Source organism: Heterodontus francisci, chromosome 4 (genome assembly GCF_036365525.1).
Source record: "Heterodontus francisci isolate sHetFra1 chromosome 4, sHetFra1.hap1, whole genome shotgun sequence".
Taxonomy (NCBI): domain Eukaryota; kingdom Metazoa; phylum Chordata; class Chondrichthyes; order Heterodontiformes; family Heterodontidae; genus Heterodontus; species Heterodontus francisci.
This window is the reverse complement of record NC_090374.1, coordinates 17041910-17065383: the sequence shown is the minus strand read 5'-3', so window position 1 is coordinate 17065383 and position 23474 is coordinate 17041910. Positions and strand designations below refer to the sequence as shown.

Sequence of the window (23474 nt, the reverse complement as noted above, 5' to 3'; positions counted from 1 at the left end):
AAAAAGGGAAAAGAAAAAGAAAAAAAATAACTAAAAATAAAAGTAAAATGGAGCCCGTCATGCTCTGAAATTATTGAACTCAATGTTCAGTCCAGCAGGTTGTAGTGTGCCTAGTTGGTAAATGAGATGCTGTTCCTCGAGCTTGCGTTGATGTTCACTGGAACACTGCAGCAATCCCAGGACAGAGATGTGAGCATGAGAGCAGGGGGGAGTGTTGAAATGGCAAGCAACCGGAAGCTCGGGGTCCTGCCTGCGGACTGAGTGGAGGTGTTTCGCAAAGCGGTCACCCAGTTTGCGTTTGGTCTCCCCAATGTAGAGGAGACCACATTGTGAGCAGCGAATACAGTATACTATATTGAAAGAAGTGCAAGTAAATCGCTGCTTCACCTGAAAGGAGTGTTTGGGGCCTGGGATAGTGAGGAGAGAGGAGGTAAATGGGCAGGTATTACACCTCCTGCGATTGCAGGGGAAGGTGCCATGGGAAGAGGACGAGGTGATGGGGGTAATGGAGGAGTGGACCAGGAAGTCATGGAGGGAATGATCCCTTTGGAATGTTGACAGGGGAAGGGAGGGGAAGATGTATTTGGTAGTGGCATTACGCTGGATGTGGCGGAAATGGCGGAGGATGATCCTTTGGATATGGAGGCTGATGAGGTGGAAAGTGAGGACAAGGGGAACCCTATCACGGTTCTGGGAGGGAGGGGAAGGGGTGAGGGTAGAGGTGCGGGAAATGGGCCGGACACGGTTGAGGGCCCTGTCAATCCCCTCAGGATCTTATATGTTTCAATAAGATGACCGCTAATTCTTCTGAACTCCAATGGGTATGGGTCCAACCTGTTCAACCTTTCCTCATAAAATAACCCCTTCATCCCAGGAATCAGTCCAGTGAACCTTCTCTAAACTGCTTCTAGTGCAATTTTATCCTTTCTTAAGTAAGGAGACCGAAACTGTACATAGTACTCCAGATGTGGTCTCTCACTGAGGCCCTTTTTGAGATCATGCATGTGAACCATAAGATACTTTTGAATGGAGAAGGCCCTTCATCCTGTTTGATCTCATTCTTCGAGAATACCAACCCGACTAATCCTCCCATGATAGGATCTAGCGGCTTGTTAAATGAGTTCAATCTTCTGGCCTCAACCATCATTCCTGGCAACATGTACCTGCTATTGATTACTTTCTGTGTAAAGAAGTATTGCCTAGCTTCTATCTTAGCTTTATCCTTCACAACCATGAACCTGTGTCTCCTTGTCCTGTTGCAATTGTCTGTGATTCAAAGTTTGTTTTCTGTAGCCCTTTTATGGATCCCATTTATCTCTATAACGTTCCCTCTGAGACGTCTCTTTTCAAGCTGAAGAACCTGACTAGTTTATGAAGTCGTTTCTCACAGCTTTTCGCTGTAACACTTGGATTCAGTCTTGTCGCTCTGCAATGCCTCAGGAAATGCGTGACCTCCTTATGTGCTGATGACAAAAACTATATGGAGTAGTTTAGGTGCAGCCTGACTTGTGCAGCTTCAGCAAGAGCTCTGGAGATTTGGGCCCTAATATTCCTCTTCTGAGCACCTTGGCAAGGCTCAGCTCCCAGAAGCAAGGGAGAAGAAATGAGGAAATGTGTCTCAAGGTTGCTACCCTGCCCCCCACCCCCATGTCCCCTTTTATGTTGCTATGGATTTTCACGGCTTCCTCCAAGGGACACAGACTTTGAAATCAGATGGAAATGACTGGAAGGTGTCTTATGGCACCTTTGGCCACATTTTCCACTGGGAGGGCTAGCTGAGTGTCAATTTGGAAGATCATCTGTAGAAACTATCACTATCTGTTGTGCCTTGTCCCCTTCAGGTCAGATGGTCTGAAAAGAGAAGATAGCAAGTCCAAGAGAATAAAGCCTGGCTACCCGACCCAAACTCGACTAGACCCGACTACGTGTCGGGTTCAGGTTGGGTCGGGTCGATATTCCAAGTCCAGCACTCGGGCTCGGGTCAGGTTGGGCTGGACAGTGCTGTTTTTGGGAAGTCACGGGATCAGGCTTACGCATGATTCCCCACAACTCCATCTGCAGGAATAGCCTGCTGCCGGAAAGGATGAAGGATAATCTGATCGGGTCGGGCGCAAAAAAAAATTAAAGGACTCAGGCTCGAGTCAGGTTGGGGTTGGCTGTGGTCGGGTCAGGCTCGGGTCAGGTTTTAATTTTATACCCGAGCCAGGCTTTACAAGAGAAATCTAACCTGATAAGCAGACTTCTTTTCTGAGAAGGACTATCTGCATGCCAATCAGGACCTGTTCATATCGATACCTTACTTTTGCCCCATCATGTTATAGTGTTGCTTGTCATTACCCAGGACTGTTTCACCAAACATCAACCTTACAGTCGTCCAAGCACTGAATAGATGGAAGGGCATTTTGTAACTAAGCCAGACAGACCAGACAAGTCTCAGTTTTAATCTCTGGCTTGTACTGGGTTAGTTAATCTCAGCTGGGTGGTGGCAGGAACTCTACAATTGGCTTCAGTGATTCTGAGTTAGGGAAGGAAACATTGGCAAAGGGTCACTTGGAGGTGCCCTATTGTGTGAAAACAGTATGGGGCTCTGCCATGATTTAAAATTCTGCCCAGATTTACTATCAAGGCTTACACATAAATAATAGCTATTTGGTCGAGACACTCCGAGAAGGAATCAGCATTTTCATGGAAGCAGAAAAGGTCAAAAATTGGCTAGAAAATAAAAATAAGCAAAGCAGTTGTATTATATTATTGTCTTTTTCCCCTCCCACGCCAGTCTCCAGGGAAGATGGATGGGCACCCATCTGTTGCAAGGATACCTCCAGATACTATGCAGCATGTGGTTGTCACATCCATTGATAGTAAAGGCCCGAAATTTGGCTTCATCTTCTTGCAGGTATGCCACAGTGCTGACTTATGGGGATGGAGTAAAAAAAGAAAATGCTAGTTTCAGACCAGACTTACCTTTCTCTGTACTTGCAGCACAGGAATTTCATCAGGTATTAAAATGGATCGTGGTTTAGGCTTGGTGATGTTAAATTCTTTTGGTACTGTTACAGGCTGGCTCTCCTTTTTTTTGGAAATCTTATTTGCCAGCATGTTGGCTAAACGATCAATGAGGTTGTTGATATCCGGTTGCCAACTTTAACAGAGACAGGAATGAAAGAACAGAGTAGCATGGTGAACACATAGAATCATATAATACAGCACAGAAGGAGCCTATTTGGCTCATCGAGTCTATGCCAGTTCTTTCAAAGAGCAATGCAGTTAAACCCTCTCCCCGCTTTAGTGTAGAAAAACACCCCAAGGCACTTAACCCATTAACTTCCTCTCTGTGACAGTGAGGAGAACATCCATTTTTTTTTTACCCTGCCCAATTTTCCACAATGGAAAATGAGCCAGGGTATATAACACTAGTTTATCATCACTACCGAAAGTTAAAATTACCCCCCTCCCACCTCGCCCTTGCCCCTGCCCCCCACTGGATTCCTGACTCCTTCAGTCATTGGTCTTCTGTTTTGTTTGCCCTTATGACTGGGTTTGTCTAGATCATCATTTCCAATTCAGACAAAGGGTCTACACTCAAAACATTAACCTGTCTTTTCTCCTACAGATGATGGTGGGCCTGCTGTGCATTTCTGCATTTTATCTTTAATATATTCCAATTTGGTTTAACTTGGACTGACAATGTTACAAAATCCAACCAGAGATGCGTCATTGTCCATTGAACAGTCTAATTGTTTCCCAGAGGACAGTGTGGACAGGAAAGCACATTCAGTGTTACCTACTGTGCTTGTCCTGTACTGCAAGCATAACTTTAACTTTCTAAGTATTTCATACAATGGGATTAAATACAAAGAAATAAATTAGGTTCTGTACTTCTGTTCCTGAGCCAGTATCTTGCTACAAAGCCTATTCCAATAATTCCATTCAACAAACAATGACAAGCCTTGTCAGACTTGATTGAGTTAACCAGAGAAAAACACACTGGCCCGTTGTGTCCTGATGTAATATAAAAGATCAAATATTGCTCGAAGCATGTTTGTCGATGTTTATTGCATGCGTCTGTATTGATGCATCAAGCATTGACATGTTTTGTACGTCCTACACGCAGAAAGACACTGAGTAACCTGATCAATTTGCAACTATTAAAGTTAAACCTGGATTTAAATCTAAGGTGCTTTTAGACTAAAGAACATGGTGATGGGAATGTGGGATCTCGTGTGGTTAATTAAGGAGACTGGGTTGTTCTGCAAGGTGGGGACGCGGTCACCTATTTCGGACATTAATGTGTCAATATTCAATTCAGTCAAAAGAAGATGCACTGTATAACATAATGAAGGAAAATTTTCTTAAACTCAATGAATTACCTCAGCAGAGGATCAATCAGCTTCTGTTGAACATATGCTACGTCATATAATCGGCACCACTCCTCGTTTATCCATGTTGTGAGGTTTTGGCTATCAAAGAAGAACCTAAGGAACTGAGGAAAGATTATAATAACCATAGAATTATTAAACAAACTAACTTCTTGAATAAAATACTTCATTTTGTGTTTCCAGGGATTAATAAATGCCATCCTCACTTGGTGCATTTTGTTCACAGACTGTGAGTTGATAATCTTGGTGAACTGCTTCAGGCCCAGTTCTTTCAGTCGAAAAGTAGCAAGATAACATATAACTGTAACAGAGCAGAGCATGTACAATCTTACTTTAGAAACAACAAAAATTTCAGGTGAACAGCTGAGCGATACAGTCTAGGAACGGCCCAGGCGCAATCCCAATTTCTGCCAAGTTAGTTGATCATAGTTGAATCAGCAGAACTGCCATTCAACTCGCTTCAGCTCAACTGCGTTAGGAAGAAGGATTCAATTGCTATGTTGAGACCCTGTAAAAATTTGTATTGTGGACATCAGGTGGAAAGAGGATCAGGATTGGCTATGATACATCCCATAATCAACTAGCGCGCAGTGGTTAGCACCGCAGCCTCACAGCTCCAGGGACCCGGGTTCGATTCTGGGTACTGCCTGTGCGGAGTTTGCAAGTTCTCCCTGTGTCTGCGTGGGTTTTCTCCGGGTGCTCCGGTTTCCTTCCACAAGCCAAAAGACTTGCAGGTTGGTAGGTAAATTGGCCATTATAAATTGCCCTTAGTATAGGTAGGTGGTAGGGATATATAGGGACAGGTGGGGATGTGGTAGGAATATGGGATTAGTGTAGGATTAGTATAAATGGGTGGTTAATGGTCGGCACAGACTCGGTGGGCTGAAGGGCCTGTTTCAGTGCTGTATCTCTAAACTAAACATAAACAGAAAAACTGCTCACGTGGGAAAGTTATTGAAGGATGACTAGTGCCTAACTGTGCCAATAAGGAGTCAAAACCTTCGGAGGGCGGGGGGTGAGGGGAACAAAGAAAGAAACTAAGGAATAGCAGAAACTTCATTGAACAACGATCTAAAGTTTATTTATTTATTTAGAGATACAGCACTGAAACAGGCCTTTCGGCTCACCGAGTCTGTGCCAACCAACAACCACCCATTTGTACTAACCCTGCAGTAATTCCATATTCCCTATCACCTACCTACACTAGGGGCAATTTACAATGACCAATTTACCTATCAACCTGCAAGTCTTTGGCTGTGGGAGGAAACCGGAGCACCCGGCAGAAACCCACGCGGTCACAGGGAGAACTTGCAAACTCCGCACAGGCAGTACCCAGAATCGAACCTGGTTCCCTGGAGCTGTGAGGCTACAGTGCTAACCACTGCGCCACAGTGCTGCCCATTAATAAGTATAATTCTAACAGTGGCACTTATTTTCACATGGAATTAAAATTAATAAAGAAAATGGATATATTTCCCTCCATTTATATTATATCTTGTATTCTGGCAGAAAGAGAAGTCTTCTAGGGGCTGGGAGTGAAATTCAACTTCAGCAATACAGGTGGTTATACACACCACCTCATAGAGTTATAGAACCGTAAAGCACTGAAGAGAGCCATTCGGCTCATCCAGTCTGTGCTGGGTCTTTTGAAGAGCAATCCAGTTAGTCCCACTCCCTCACTGTTTCCCCATATCCCTGCAATTTTTTCTCCCTCAAGTCAGGTGAGTAGAAAAGTGGCAAATGGAATTCAATCCGGAGAAGTGTGAGGCAATTTGTTTGCGGATGGCAAACAAGGCAAGGAAATACGCAGTAAATGGTAAGTTTCTGAGTATAGAGGAACAGAGAGACCCTGGAGTGTATGTCGACAGACCCTGAAGGTAGCAGGACAGGCAAATTTAAAAAAAAATTCATTCAGGGATGTAGGCGTCGCTGGCTAGGCCAGCATTTATTGCCCATTCCCAATTGCCCTTGAGAAGGTGGCCTTCTTGAACCGCTGCAGTCCATTTGGGGTAGGTATACCCACAGTGCTGTTAAGAAGGGAGTTCTAGGATTTTGACCCAGCGACAGTGAAGGAATGGCAATATAGTTCCAAGTCAGGATGGTGTGTGACTTGGAGGGGAACTTGCAGGTGGTGATATTCCCATGCATTTGCTGCCCTTGTCCTTCTAGTTGGTAGAGGTCATGGGTTTGGAAGGTGCTGTCTAAGGAGCCTTGGTGCATTGCTGCAGTACATCTTGTAGATGGTACACACTATTGCCACTGTGCGTCGGTGGTGGAGGGAGTGAATGTTTGTAGATGGGGTGCCAATCAAGCGGGCTGCTTTGTCCTGGATGGTGTTGAGCTTCTTGAGTGTTGTTGGAGCTGCACCCATCCAGGCAAGTGGAGAGTATTCCATCACACTCCTGACTTGTGCCTTGTAGATGGTGGACAGGCTTTGGGGAGTCAGGAGGTGAGTTATTCGCCTCAGGATTTCTAGCCTCTGACCTGCTCTTGTAGCCACGGTATTTATATGGCTACTCCAGTTCAGTTTCTGGTCAATGGTAGCCCCTAGGATGTTGATAGTGTGGGATTCAGCGATGGTAATGCCGTTGAATGTCAAGGGGAGATGGTTAGATTCTCTCTTGTTGGAGATGGTCAAATCAAATGGTTACGAATGCGAGGCATAGAATATAAGAGCAGGGAGGTTATGCTAGAACTGTACAAAACACTAGTTAGGTCTCAAGAAATATGTGATCACACGAGAGCGGGTACAGAGGAGATTTACAAGGATGTTAGCAGGATTGGAGAAATATAACTTTGAGGAAAGATTGGATAGGCTGGGGTTCTTTTTGGAACAGAGAAGCTGAGGGGAGATTTAATTGAGGTGTATAAATTATGAGGAGCCTAGACAGAGTGGAAGATGGACCTATTTCCCTTAGCAGAGAGGTCAATAACCAGGGAGCATAGACTTAATGTAATTTTTGGAAGGATTAAAGAGGAGTTGAGGAGAAATTCTTCTACCCAGAGGCGGGAGTCTCAAACTCCCTGCCTGATAGGATGGCAGAGGCAGAAACCCTCATCACATTTAAAAAATACTTGGATATGTACTTGATGTACCCACAGCGCTATTGACCAAGAGCTGGATAGTGGGATTAAGCTGGATCGCTCTTTCTCAGCTGGCACAGACACAAATGGCTTCCTTGTGCATTGTAAATGTATATGTTTCTATGAAGTATTTATGTCTTATTTTTCTTTCTACCCTATGGAGTGATGAGGAAAATTGGGTGGGGTGTATAACGGATGGCCAATCTACTACTGACCGTTTTGTATGTCCCCCATCTCCTGTGAAATTAGATCCCTTGAAGTCTGAATGTAATAGGTTTACCTCCCCCTGTCATTAATAGAGCAGCTGTTAACAGTTTTGTGGAAGCTCCTGTCTGCACTCACGCACACCACCATTAACCTGTTTATTTAACAGTTACAAATCTTACAATGAACATTCATAGCGAACAGTGATTTTTCACAGCACTGGAGGAGGCCAATACATTCCTAGCAGCTTTGGCTGTGTTTTCCTCCTCCAGCAGAGCACAATTGTTGGGACTATCTGGATTGAAGATCCTTGGGCACAGTGCCTGAATGAGGGACCTGGTATCGGGAAAGGGGGGCCCATTGAGAGCCACACCCCCTGCCCTTGCTATCGAGTCCCCTACACCCCACTCCCCCACTACTTCCACCCTGCGAGACCCCTCCTGCCCTGACCTACCTGTGTCCTGGGTCCGCACTACTCCTGGGCCTGAGGTATGTGCTCCACTGACAGCAGCCACCGCTTCTGCGGTGGCACTGTTTAGTGAAAGAGCTGCCAGCTTCTGATTGGCCAGCAGCTCTCTGAGGATGGTACATCCGTCACTGGGGTCCTTGATCCCGTAGAAGGCCTGCCGCTGTCCACTTAACTGCCTAATTGGCATTAGATTTGGAGAGTCTTCCACAAAAGAGGCAATGTGGGTACTTGGCGTCGCTTTTTCCAGACATTGAGACCCCCATCGCCAACATAAAATTCTGGCCGTTAACTCAGTTTCTCTGTGCATAGATACTGCCAGACCCACTGAGTATTTCCAGCATTTTCTGTATTTATTTTAGATTTACAGCATCCACAGTATTTTACTCTTGTAAGGGATATTAATGTTGGGAGAATATGGGAAGAGGACAGGGGAGTGGGACTGACTAGATTGTTCTTTGAAAGCCAATGCAGACTTGATGGGGTGAATAACCTCCTTCTGTATTGTGCTAGTCGATGACTCTATACTCTAATGCTTTTTTTCATGGGAAGGGGAATATTTAATTATCTTAGTGAAGAAATTCACAAAAGGTTGGCAAAGACAGGAATTTTACCTCACTTTATATTCATGCTAACTTTTATGGATTTTAGAATTAGCAAAGACAGGATTAACATCCCTTCCTTCTTACAATGTCAACAATAAACATCATCAGGTCAGAGAAATGCTCCTTCAAATCTGCCCAACAATTGCCTTGAATGAGGCAGTGCCTGTCACTTTTTTTATTCATTCATGGGATGTAGGCATCACTGGCTAGGTCAGCATTTATTGCCTATCGCTACTTGCCCTCGAGAAGGTGGTGGTGAGCTGCTTTCTTTCTGCAGTCCATGTGGGAAGTGCTGTTAGGAACGGAGTTCCAGGATTTTGACCCTGCAACAGTGAAGGAACAGTGATATAGTTCCAAGTCAGGATGGTGTGTGTCCTGGAGGAGAAGTTGCAGATGGTGGTGTTCCCATGCATTTATTGCTCTTGTCCTTTTAGGTGGCAGAGGTCACGGGTTTGGAAGGTGCTGTCGAAGGAGCCTTGGTGCATTGCTGCAGTACATCTTGTAGATGGTACACACTGCTGCCACTGTGCGTCGGTAGTGGAGGGAGTGAATGTTTGTGGATGGGGTGCCAATCAAGCGGGCTGCTTTGTGCTGGATGGTGTCGAGCTTCTTGAGTGTTGTTGGAGCTGCACCCATCCAGGAAAGTGAAGAGTATTCCATCACACTCCTGATTTGTGCCTTGTAGATGGTGGACAGGCTTTGGGGAGTCAGGAGGTGAGTTACTCGCCTCAGGATTCCTAGCCTCTGACCTGCTCTTGTAGCAAAGGTATTTATATGGCTACTCCAGTTCAGTTTCTGGTTAATGGTAGCCCCCAGGATGTTGATAGTGGGGGATTCAGCGATAGTAATGCCATTGAATTTCATGGGAGTCATAGACTTATAGAGTCATACTGCAAAGAAAAAGGCCCTTCGGCCCATCGTGTCTGTGCCGGCCATCAAGAACCTACCTAATCTAATCCCATTTTCCAGCACTTGGCCTGTAGCCTTGTATGCTATGGCGTTTCAAGTGCTCATCTAAATACTTCTTAAATGTTATGAGGGTTCCTGCCTCCACCATCTCTTCAGGCAGTGTGTTCCAGATTCCAACCACCCTCTGGGTGACTTTTTTTTCCTCAAATCCCCTCTAAACCTCCTGGCCCTTACCTTAAATCTCTGCCCCCTGGTTATTGACCCCTCCGCTAAGGGAAAGAGTTTCTTCCTATCACTGTCCCTCATAATTTGTATACCTCAATCATGCCCTCCCTCAGCCTTTTCTGCTCCAAGGAAAACAACCCTAGCCTTTTCAGTCTGTCTTCATAGCTGAAAGGCTCCATCCCAGGCAACATCCTGGTGAATCTCCTCTGCACCCTCTCCAGTGCAATCACATCCTTCCTATCGTGTGGTGACCAGAACTGTACACAGTATTCCAGCTGTGACCTAACTAGCGTTTTATACAGCTCCATCATAACCTCCCTGCTTTTATATTCTATGCCTCGGCTAATAAAGGCAAGTATCCCATATGTCTTCCTAACCACCTTACCTACCTGTGTTGCTGCCTTCAGTGATCTATGGACAAGTACACCAATGTCCCTCTGACCTTCTGTACTTCCTCGGATCCTACCATCCATTGTGTATTCCCTTGCTTTGTTAGTCCTCCCAAATGCACCATCTCACACTTCGCAGGATTAAATTCCATTTGCCACTGCTCTGCCCATCTTACCAGCCCATCTATATCGTCCTGTAATCTCAGGCTTTCCTCCTCACTATTTACGACACCACCAATTTCGTGTCATCCACGAACTTACTGATCATACCTCCTATATTCACGTCTAAATCATTAATGTACGCTACAAACAGCAAGGGTCCCAGCACCGATCCCTGCGGTGCACCACTGGTCACAGGCGTCCATTTGCAGAAGCATCCCTCGACCATCACCCTCTGTTTCCTGCCACGAAGCCAATTTTGGATCCAATTTGCCAAACTGCCCTGGATCCCATGGGCTCTTACCATTTTAACCAATCTCCCATGCGGGACCTTATCAAAAGCCTTACTGAAGTCCATGTAGACTACATCAACTGCTTTACCCTCATCTACACATCTAGTCACCTCCTCGAAAAATCCAATCAAGTTAGTTAGACACGATCTCCCCCTGACAAAGCCGTGCTGACTATCCCTGATTAATCTCTGCCTCTCCAAGTGGAGATTAATCCTGTCCCTCAGAATTTTTTCCAATATTTTCCCAACCACTGATGTTACACTCACCGGCCTGTAATTACCTGGTTTATCCTTTCCAGCCTTCTTGAATAATGGTACCACATTCGCTGTCCTCCTGTCCTCTGGTACCTCTTCTGTGGCCAGAGAGGATTTGAAAATTTGTGTCAGAGACTCTGCTATCTTCTCCCTTGCCTCAGGTAACAGTCTGGGGTACATCTCAGCTGGGCCTGGAGATTTATCCACTTTTAAGCCCGCTAAAACAGCTAATACTTCCTCCCTTTCAATCCTAATATGTTCAAGTTGATTTTAGATTCTCTCTTGTTTGAGATGGTCATTGCCTGGCACTTGTGTGGGATGAATGTTAATTGCCACTTATCTGTCCAAGCCTGGCTATTGTCCAGGTCGTGCTCCATTTCTCACACGGACTGCTTCAGTATCTGAGGAGTTGCGAATGGTGCTGAACATTGTGCAGTCATCAACGAACATCCCCACTTCTGACCTTATGATTGAAGGAAGGTCACTGATGAAGCAGCTGAAGATGATTGGGCCTAGAACGCTGCCCTGAGAAACTCCTGCAATGATGTTCTGGAGCTCAGATGATTGACTTCCAATAACCACAACCATCCTCCTTTGTTCTAGGTACTACTCCAAACAGTGGAGAGTCTTCCCCGTGATTCCCATTGACTCTAGGTTTGCTTGGGCTCCTTGATGCCATACTCAGTTAAATGCTGCCTTGATGTCAAGGGCCGTAACTCTCACCTCACCTCTTGAGTTCAGCTCTTTTGTTCATGTTTGAACCAAGGCTGCAATGAGGTCAGGACCTGAGTGGCCCTGGCGGAACCCAACTGACCATCACTGAGCAGGTTATTGCTAAACAAGTGCTGCTTGATAGTACTGTCGACGACTCCTTCCATCACTTTACTGATGATTGAGAGTAGACTGATGGGGTGGTAATTGACCGGGTTGCACTTGTCTTGCTTTTTGTGTACAGGACAATTTTCCACGTTGCCAGGTAGATGCCAGTGTTCTAGCTGTACTGGAACAGCTTGGCAAGTTCTGGAGCACAGGTCTTCAGTACCACTGCCGGAATATTGTCAGGGCCTATAGCCTTTGCAGTATCCTGTGCCTTCAGTCGTTTCTTGAGTCGAATTGGCTGAAGACTGGCATCTGTGATGCTGGGGACTTCAGGAGGAGTCTGAGATGGATCATACACTCGGCACTTCTGGCTGAAAATTGCTGCAAATGCTTCAGCCTTATCTTTTGCACTGATGTGCTAGGCTCCCCCATCATTCAGAATGGGGATGTTTGTGGAGCCATCTCCTCCAGTCAGTTGTTTAATTGTCCACCACCATTCACTACTGGATGTGGCAGGGCTGCAAAGCTCAGATCTGATCCATTGGTTATGGGATCGCTTAACTCTGTCAATCGCATGCTGCTTCTGCTATTTGGCATGCAAGTCGTCCTGGGTTTTAGCTTCATCAGGTTGACACCTCATTGTGAGGTAGGCCTGGTGCTGCTCGTGGCATGCCCTTCTCAGTGTGGAATATGCCAGCCCATGAGTTAACAGATTGTGGTTGAGTACAATTCTCTTGTTGTTGATGGCCCACAGCGCCTCATGGATGCCCAGTTTTGCATTGCTAGATCTGTTCGAAATCTATCTCATTCAGCACAATAGAAGTGCCACACAACACGATGGAGGGTATCCTCAATGTGAAGACGGTACTTTGTCTCCGCAAGTGGTCACTCCCACCAATACTGTCATGGACAGATGCATCTGCGGCAGGCAGACTGGTGAGAATCAGGTCAAGTATATTTTTCCCTCTTGTTGGTTCCCTCACCACCTGCCGCAAATGCAGTCTTGCAGCTATGTCCTTCAGGACTCAGCCAGTAGTGGTGCTACCGAGCTACTCTTGGTGATGGACATTGAAGTCCCCCACCCATACATTCTGCATCCCTGCCACCCTTAGTGCATCTCAACATGGAGAAGTACTGATTCATCAGCTGAGGGGGTGCAGTAGGTGATAATCAGCAGGAGGTTTCTTTACCCATACTTGACCTGATGCCATGAGACTTCATGGGGTCCGGAGTCAATTTTGAGGACTCCCAGGGCAACTCCCTCCCGACTGTATACCACTGTGCCGCCATCTCTGCCGGGTCTCAGGACATACCTGGGAATGGCAATGGTGGTGTCCGGGACATTGTCTGTAAGGTATGATTCAGTGAGTATGACTATGTCAGGCTTTTGCTTGACTGGTATGTGAGACACTTCTCCCCCTTTGGCACAAGCCCCAAGATGTTAGTAAGGAGGACTTTGCGGAGCCAACAGGGCTGGGTTTGCCGTTGTCGTCTCCGGTCGATCCGTCCGGTTTCATTCCTTGTTGACTTTGTAGTGGTTAGATACAACTGAGTGGCTTGCTAGGCCATTTCAGAGTCAACCATATTGCTGTGGGTCTGGAGACACATGTAGGCCAGACCAGATTAGGACAGCTGATTTCCTTCCTTAAAGGACATTAGTGAACCAGATGGGTTTTTACAACAATCAACAATGGTTTCATAGCCATCAGTAGACCAGTTTTTAATTAGAAATTTATTAATTGAATTCAAATTCCATATTCTGCTGTGGTGGGATTCGAACCCATTTCCCCAGAGCAATACCGTGGGTCTCTGGGTTACTAGTCCAGTGGCAATATCACTACACCACCACTTCCCTATCATTTTATGCATTTTACTGCAACATACTAACTCATAAAGTTCCTTGCTGGCCTCCAATAGATTACAGGCTGGTTTTGTTTGTGTATTAATTTCTCTATCTATCTGTCGTTTACAGGGCTTAGCTGTGGTGCCTTGTGCTATTGAAACATGGGAACCTGGAATCCAAGCTTATGTCTGAAGCAGACATGTGGACATCTGGAGGTATGATCTTCTTAATGTTTTCACTCATAAATCAGGCACACCAGGAAAACACAATCCCATTGCGGCACTTCTCTTTATAATTCTTAAGAGATCCCAATTCCACTAGAGTTCTTACAGCACCCACATGCATCTTCCAGGTAACGCATGTTGTGTGCAACACCTTTCACATTGTGCACAGAACTTTGGCAGTCAGTGAACCATCAATCTCTTGCTGTAATTTTCTCCCTCCCTCCTCCTCTCTGGACTCCTTGCTGGGGTATTCCCTCCATCCAGGGACCATTTTTCAAGTGTGAACCTGGACCATGAGTGCTGCCACGCTGTTTGTCCTCACCCAATGTTTACACACCCATGAAACACCTGAGACAAATATATGGTGAATGGGAGTAGGAACTTTGGTGACTTACTCTTCTGTAGCTCAGAAACGCTGGGAGACAATTAAAGCCACCGCACTGCGGGTAACACCAGGTAACTCAACAGAGGCCAGGGGTCAAACCCAAGACTTTTGATGCTTTCACAGCTGAGCTGCCCACCACCTTCATCAGATTGAGACACTGGTAATGCCTAGTCCGTTACATTGGGCGGGCCACATGGTCTGTATGCCTGACACAAGACTCCCAAAACAAGCTTTCTACTCCGAGCTCTGTCATGGAAAGAGGTTACCAGGAGTGCAAAGGAAACACTACAAGGATGTTCTTAAAGCCTCCCTGGAAAAAAATGTGAAATCGCCACCGATTCATGGGAATCTCTTGCCCGAGACCGCCCAAAATGGAGAAGAAACATCCGTGACGGTGCCAGCCAGTTCGAACAATGCCGACATGCCCAGGCAGCGATCAAGTTCAAACAGCAGAAGGAACATTCGGAATTTTGAGCATCCCGTTCACATGCCTCACCAAACACCACCTGCCCCACCTATGGCAGAGTGTGCGGATCCAGAATTGGACTATTCAGTCATCTAAGGACCCACAACCCTGGAGTGGAAGAAAGTCATCTTCGTTCCCGAGGGACTGCCTAAGAAGAAGTAATGGTGGGAGCAACATTTTTTACAGGAGGTTACAATATCACAACATGACCTTGGACAAACTGCGAGAATATCTCTTACCCACAAAGAGGTTGCACTCCGACCGCAGGAAGTTCTTTCCATCTCGCATATAAAATACAATGACTACCACATCGAGCAGTGGCCTATAATATAAACAGCCCGACAGGACTTCCACCAGGAATGTCTGTTCAGCTTCATCTTGTGCCTGCAAGCAAAGTACAATTGACAATAAAAAATTATACTGCAAAGTAACCCAGTCTTAAATTGTAACTGGAGCTGGAGCTGCATTTGAAATAAAATTTCAGTGGCTTTGTGTTAAGCACAAGAGAAACACTCAGTGAAGAGATTTACCAAAATCAATATCACAATGAAGGCACATCATTAGTCACGTTTTCAATTGAACTGTGTGGAGTTAATGGACTGTGTAAACTAGAACTGGGAAAGCATGTCTTTGGCTTCTCGTTAATTTACTCAGAACCATAACCATTGATTTGGTCTATATACCATCGATGCCCTGTGCTAATCGACCAATCATGTACTGTGGGAAAAGGTGCATCAATTCTACTTCGTCCCTATTTTATCGCTGACTTGCCTGTGCCACTCTGGGCTGACAGTTAGGAAGTCATCCACACCATGTGCCAAAGGAATGGTCTGGCCTGTACTTTGTGGCTGCTCTAGTCTGGTGGTGCGGAAGGATCGGGAGAGAAGGGAAATCACAGCTTAGAATTCACACTCTGCTACTCCATGATGGAGTGCATTAGTCCACAGCATACAAAGAATTTTCCAGGCCAAGAGTATGGAGAGGTGATCTGATAGAACATTACAGCGCAGTACAGGCCCTTCGGCCCTCGATGTTGCGCCGACCTGTGAAACCATCTGACCTACACTATTCTATTTTCATCCATATGTCTATCCAATGACCACTTAAATGCCCTTAAAGTTGGCGAGTCTACTACTGTTGCAGGCAGGGCGTTCCAGGCCCCTACTACTCTCTGAGTCAAGAAACTACCTCTGACATCTGTCCTATATCTATCACCCCTCAACTTAAAGCTATGTCCCCTTATGTTTGCCATCACCATCCGAGGAAAAAGACTCTCACTATCCACCCTATCCAACCCTCTGATTATCTTATATGTCTCTATTAAGTCACCTCTCCTCTTCCTTCTCTCCAACGAAAACAACCTCAAGTCCCTCAGCCTTTCCTCTTAAGACCTTCCCTCCATACCAGGCAACATCCTAGTAAATCTCCTCTGCACCCTTTCCATAGCTTCCACATCCTTCCTATAATGCGGTGACCAGAACTGCACGCAATACTCCAGGTGCGGTCTCACCAGAGTTTTGTACAGCTGCAGCATGACCTCCGTGGCTCCGAAACTCGATCCCCCTACGAATAAAAGCTAACACACCATATGCCTTCTTAACAGCCTTATTAACCTGGGTGGCAACTTTCAGGGATTTATGTACCTGGACACCAAGATCTCTCTGCTCATCTACACTACCAAGAATCTTCCCATTAGCCCAGTACTCTGCATTCCTGTTACTCCTTCCAAAGTGAATCACCTCACAATTTTCCGCATTAAATTCCATTTGCCATCTCTCAACCCAGCTCTGCAGCCTATCTATGTCCCTCTGTAACCTACAACATCCTTCGGCACTATCCACAACTCCACCGACCTTCGTGTCATCCGCAAATTTACTAACCCATCCTTCTACACCCTCATCCAGGTCATTTATAAAAATGATCTCAGGAGTCTCCCTCTGGATGTGTGTCATACCCTGTCAGATGGGATTCCAGTGGTAATTTCTCAGTCTGGGATCTATTTTAGAGTCATAGAGTTAGACAGCACAGAAACAGGCCCTTCAGCCCATTGTGTCTGTGCTGGCCATACAGCATCCATACAGCGGCACAGTGGCGCAGTGGTTAGCACCGCAGCCTCACAGCTCCAATGACCCGGGTTCAATTCTGGGTATTGCCTGTGTGGAGTTTGCAAGTTCTCCCTGTGTCTGCGTGGGTTTCCTCCGGGTGCTCTGGTTTCCTCCCACAGCCAAAAGACTTGCAGGTTGATAGGTAAATTGGCCATTATAAATTGCCCCTAGTATAGGTAGGTGAATATAGGAACAGGTGAGGATGTGGTAGGAATATAGGATTAGTGTAGGATTAGTATAAATGGGTGGTTAATGGTGGGCACAGACTCGGTGGGCCGAAGGGCCTGTTTCAGTGCTGTATCTCTAAATCTAAATCTAAAATCTATTCTAATCCCATATTCCTGCACTTGGCCCGTAGCCTTGTATGCTATGGCGTTTCAAGTGCTCATCTAAATACTTCTTAAATGTTGTGAAGGTTCCTGCCTCCACCACCTCTTCAGGCAGTGCGTTCCAGATTCCAACCACCCTCTGGGTGATAAAATGCTTCCTCAAATCCCCCTTAAACCTCCTGTCCCTTACCTTAAATCTATGCCCCCTGGTTCTTGACTCCTCTGCTAAGGGAAAAAGTTTCTTCCTATCTAACCTCTCAATGCCCCTCATAATCTTGTACATCTCAATCATGTCCCCCCTCAGCCTCCTCTGCTCCAAGGAAAACAACCCTAGCATTTTCAGTCTCTCTTCATAGCTGAAATGCTCCATCCCAGTCAACATCTTGGTGAATCTCCTCTGCACCCTCTCCAGTGCAATCACATTCTTCCTATCGTGTGGTGACCAGGACTGTACACACAGTACTCCAGCTGTGGCCTGACTAGCGTTTTATATAGCTCCATCATAACCGCCCTGCTCATATTCTATGCCTCAGCTAATAAAGGCAAGTATCCCATATGCCTTCCTAATCACCTTACCTACCTGTGCTGCTGCCTTCAGTGATCTATGGACAAGTACACCAAGGTCCTCTGACTTTCTGTACTTCCTAGGGTCCTACCATCCATTGTATATTCCCTTGCCTTATTAGTCCTCCCAAAATGCATTACCTCACACTTTTCAGGATTAAATTCCATTTGCCACTGCTCCGCCCATCTTACCAGCCCATCTAATTCCATCTGTTCCCAGCCTGTAATCTAAGGATTTCCTCCTCACTATTTACACCACCAATTTTCGTGTCATCTGCGAACTTACTGATCACACCTCCTATATTCACGTCTAAATCATTAACGTACACTGCAAACAGCAAGGGTCCCAGCACCGATCCCTGTGGTACACCACTGGTCACAGGCTTCCAATCGCAAAAACAGCTCTTGACCATTACCCTCTGCCTCCTGGCACTAAGCCAATTTTGGATCCAATTTGCCAATTTTGGATCCAATTTGCCAAATTGTCTTGGATCCCATGGGCTCTTACCTTCTTAACCAATCTCCCATGCGGTACTTTATCAAAAGCCTTACTGAAATCCATGTAGGCTACATCAACTGCTTTACCCTCATCGACACATCGAGTCAACTCCTCAAAAAGATCAATCAAGTTAGTTAGACATGATCTCTCCTTGACAAAGCCATGCTGACTATCCCTGATTAATCCCTGCCTCTCCAAGTGGAGACTAATTCTGTCCCTCAGAAATTTTCCCAATATTTTCCCAACCACTGATGTTAGACTCACCGGCCTGTAATTACCTGGTTTATTCATAGAATTCTTGAAATCATAAAATTTGATGTTACTGAAATTCACCTGAGCTATTGAATACTGGTGAAAGTTTGCAAATCTCTTTCAAAATAAACACAATATGGGTTCTCTTTTGAGAGCAGCACAATATACAGGCAATGATCATCATGTTTATGTTCATTAATTTAACTATATGTTAAAGAAGTCATGTGTCCATCACACGAGAATTACACACTTTCCAAGTAGCAAATTTTGATTCATACATGCACCTGAGAGGCTCAAATTTCAAATTACGTAAAATGGTGACCAATCACAATGTAAGTGCCAAGAGATGTAGTAATTGAATGTGGGAAAACCAGGTACTTAGAAAGAAGGAAGAGCTTGCATTTTTATAGCATTTTTCATGACTTCGGGATATTCCAAAGCGGTTAACAGCCAATCAGGTATTTTTTGGAGGCAGTCTCTTTTATAACGTAGGAAACACGACTGCTGATTTGCACACAGCAAGATCCCAGAAATAGCAATGAGATAACGGCCAGATAATCTGTTAGCTGCAGGATAAATATTGGCAAGGAAACCAGAACTCCCATGCTCTTCTTTCAGTGGTGTCACAGAATCTTTTAAAGAAGGAAGGTGAGGATAAAACCTTGGTGTAATTTGGAGGCAACCAGATGATCATACGAATAGAAGATGTGTTGCCTCCCTGGTGCCAGGGTACAGGACATCACGGAGAGGGTACAGAATATTCTGGAGGGGGAAAGAAGTGAAATCACAGAGATACAGATCACAGAAATGTAGAGTTGGGATACTGTGGGAACTTCAATAACCTAAATATCGATTGGGATAATGTGAGAATAAAGGGTCAGGAGGGGGAGGAATTTCTGGATTGTGTTCAGGTGAACTTCCTTGACCAGCATGTTCTTAGTCCAACTAGAAAGGAGGCATTTCTGGATCTGGTGCAGGGAAATGAGGTCGGCTAAGTGGACAAAGTGTCTGTGGAGGAACACTTGGGGAAGAGTGATCATCGCATCATAAGTTTTTGATTAGTAATAGAGAACAGCAAGGAACAATCGAAAGTAAAATTTCTAAATTGGAAGAGGGCTTCAGTGGGATGACAGGGGATCTAGTCAGGTTAAAATGGAGCTAAACACTGACAGGAAAAACTGTAATGGAACAATGGGTGATCTTTAAGGAGGAGATGTTTCAGGTACAGGCTAGGCACATTCCAACAAGGGCGAAAGATAGGGGAACCAAAACCAGGGGTGATGAGAGAGATAGAGAATATGATAAAACAAAAAAATTCAGGTGAATTCTTCAAGCGAGAACCAGTCCAAATACAATAAGTTGAGAGAGGAAGTGAAGAGAAAAGTAAGACTGACGAACAGAGAATATTATGGCAGTTAACATAAAAGGGAACCCAAAAATCTTCTACCAATATGTAAATATTAAATGGGTAGTAAGAAATCGGGTGGGGCTGATTAGGGACAAAGAAGGTAATATATGCTTAGAGGTGATAGGCCAGGCTAGAATACTTAATGAGTATTTTGTATCGCTGTTTACTAAGGAAGAGGATGCTGATAAAATAGTGGTAGAAGTGAAGATGGTAGAGATAATGGATGGGGTGAAAATTTATAGGAAGGATGTACTAGAAAGGTTGGCTATGCTTAGAGTGGATAAGTTGCCTGGTCTGGATGGCTTGCATCCCAGGTTACTAAAAGAAATGGGAGTGGAAATGGAGGAAGGGCTTACCATAATCTTCTAATCTTCCCTAGATATTGGGGAGGTGCCAGAGGATTCAGAAACAATAATCAAGGAAAAAATCCACAGGTGCTTGGAAAGGTTTGAGTTAATTAAGGGGAGCCAGCACAGATTTGTAAAAGGCAGATTGTGCTTGACTAATCTAATTGAATTTTTTGATGAAGTAACAGAAAAGGTTGATGAAGGGAATGCAATGGATGTTGTCTATATAGATTTTAAGAAAGCATTTGAGAAAGTACCACATAAAAGACTGATTAATAAAATTGAGGCTCATGGACGAGGAAGGTCAGTGTCAGCTTGATAAAAAAAAACTGGCTTAAGGAAAGAAAACAGCGAGTTGTGGTAAATGGTTGTTTTTCAGACTTGAGGACGGTGGACAGTGGTGTCTAGTAAACAGCGATACAAAATACTCATTAAGTATTCTAGCCTTGCCAAGGTTCTGTGCAAGAACCACTGCTTTTTTTGACATGTAAATGACTTGGATATTGAAATTGAGTAAAATTTCAAACTTGGAGGTGTGGGAAACAGTGAGGATGATACCTATCAACTGCAACAGGATATAGACAGGCGAGCAGAATGGGCAGACAAATGGCAGATGGAATTTAATACAGAGAAGTGTGAGGTGATCCATTTTGACAGAAGGGAGAGACAATATAGATTTAATGGTACAGTTTTAAAAAGTGTGCAGGGACAGAGGGATAAAAACAGAAAGTGCTGGAAATACTCAGCAGGACTGGCAGCATCTGTGAAGAGAGAAACAGAGTTACAGGTCTGTGGCCCTTCATCAGAACAGTTCAGAACTGGGTGCTGGAAGCTGAGATGATTAATGATTTTGGAAGAAAATGGGATGGGCACTTGAGGGAAATAAACTTGCAGGGCTACAGGGATAGAGTGGTGGACTGGGACTGACTGGATTGCTCTACAGAGAGACGGCATAGACTCGATGGGTTGAATTGCCTCCTTCTGTGCCATAATGACTCTATGACTCTAAGACATTGCAGAAGATGTGCTTGCCACAGATAGGAATGGAAGTATGAAAGGGTGCTGCCAGGGAGTGGGCCCACAGTGAGGAAGTGTTGAAAGAGCTGGTCCGTCAGAATGGAAGGGAAAAAAATTGAAACACAAAAATACATCTTAGGCCTGAATTTGTGGGCTTCCTGCTCTATTGGTGGGGCAGGATTCATGGTTGCTGACTGCTGACAAATTTAACTCTGTCGTAAGTTCTGGGGACAGGGTTGTAATAATTGGAGCCAGGGTCTGCAGAGACGCAACAGAGGCAAGTCACACTTGCTCTCAGGTTTATGGTTTATCTTTGTCCGAAGAAGGGCTGCTGAGTAGAAATTGCAGGGTTGCCTGGTGATAGAAACATAGAAAAATGGGAGCAGGAGTAGGCCATTCGGCCCTTCGGCCATTCAATACGATCATGGCTGATCATCCAAACTCAGTAACCTGTTCCCGCTTTCTCCCCATATCCCTTGATACCATGAGCCCTAAGAAATATATCTAACTCTTTCTTGAATATATTTAATGATTGGCCTCAACTGCTTTCCATGGTAGAGAATTCCACAGGTTCACCACTCCCTGGGTGAAAAAAATCTCTCCTCATTTCAGTCCTAAATGGCTTACCCCTTATCCTTAGACTGTGACCCCTGGTCCTGGACTCTCCTGCCATCGGCAACATCCTTCCTTCATCTAGTCTGTCCAGTCCTTTTAGAATTTTGTATGTTTCTATGAGATCCCCTCTCATTCTTCTAAACTCTAGCAAATACAAGCCTAATCGACCCAATCTCTCTTCAAAAAGTCAGTCCTGCCATTCCAGGAATCAGTCTGGTGAACCTTCGCTGCACTCCCTCCATAGCAAGAACATCCTTCCTCAGATAAGGAGACCAAAACTGCATACAATACTCCAGGTGTGGTCTCACCAAGGCCTTGTTTAATGCAGCAAGACATCCTTGCTCCTGTACTCAAATCCTCTCGCTATGAAGGCCAACATACCATTTGCCTTCTTAACTGCCAGCTGCACCTACATGCTTACTTTCAGCAACTGGTGCACAAGTACACCCAGGTCTTGCTGCACCTCACCCTTTCCCAATCTATCGTCGTTCAGATAATAATCTGCCTTGCTGTTTTTGCCACCAAAGTGGATAACCTCACATTTATCAGCATTATACTGCATCTGCCATGTATTTGCCCACTCACTCAACCTGTCCAAATCACACTGGAGCTTGTCTGCATCCTCCTCACAGCTCACACTCCCACCCAGCTTTGTGTCATCTACAAACTTGGATATATTACATTTAATTCCCTCATCTATAACATTAATATATACTGCGAATAGCTGAGGTCGTAGCACTGATCCCTGCGGTACCACTAGTCACTGCCTGCCACTCAGAAAAAGACCCGTTTATTCCTACTCTTAGTTTCCTGGCTGCCAGCCAGTTCTCTATCCATGTACCTTACCCCCCAGTCCCATGTGCTTTAATTTTGCTTGCTAATCTCTTATGTGGGACCTTATCGAAAGCCTACTGAAATTCCAAATGCAGCACATCCACTGGTTCTCCCTTATCTATTCTACCAGTTACATCCTCAAAAAATTCCAGTTGATTTGTCAAGCTTGATTTCCCTTTCATAAATCCATGTTGACTTTGTCCAATAACCTCATACACACCCTCAAAATGGTCAATAGATATGGGGGAGGGTGGGTTGCATGTAGAACTTCTGAAGATTTCCGAGGGATCTTAAATGGGGTCGTGATCCAACCGATCTGGGTTATGACCCAAATTTCCCTCCTTACACACATGGAAGACCCATCTTAATTGTGTCCTGCTCCATAGGGTGGCAGTGATTTCCCCTTGTCTCTATGTATAATTATGACTTTGTTAACAAAAACGAAAATTACCTTTGTTGGCTATTTCTAAAGAAATGACAAAAGCATTCTAAAATGCTTTGAATAATTGATTATTTTTCCCCCATCAGGCAGTTAGTGTCCAGATACTATTTTAATAATAATGATGATTGAAGTGTCTGTTTCTTCCAATTTATATTTCTCCCCTTTCCTTTTCAGTATCTATTTGAGTATGTGGTAGGGTTAATTGACTAATTGTATTGAGGCCACTGTGGCTTTGCAGGCTCTTTTCTGTGCTGACAGTTAATGGCTTACTTCTACAATTAGTTTGTAGTCTGTCTATGTACATTTTCACAACTGTTAACCTGCCATCCTTCTAATTGATGCAGTGACTTACTGTCTG

General features: G+C 44.9%; 1 protein-coding gene across 3 annotated transcripts in view; it reads right to left on the bottom strand.

The window, feature by feature from the left end:
• The window catches only part of cfap99 (cilia and flagella associated protein 99), a 248906-nt gene that overhangs the window by 117514 nt on the left and 107918 nt on the right, over window positions 1-23474 (bottom strand). For 2 of the 3 annotated variants that reach the window (XM_068029224.1, XM_068029223.1), the window contains exons 3-6: window positions 14944-15088; window positions 4586-4680; window positions 4371-4483; window positions 2965-3142 (exon numbers count right to left, since the gene is read on the bottom strand). In XM_068029224.1, coding sequence (XP_067885325.1) covers window positions 2965-3142; window positions 4371-4483; window positions 4586-4680; window positions 14944-15088 — 531 coding nt within the window. Of the gene's footprint in view, window positions 1-2964; window positions 3143-4370; window positions 4484-4585; window positions 4681-14943; window positions 15089-23474 lie in introns of those variants that run through there. The other variant, XM_068029225.1, reaches the window with a different exon arrangement.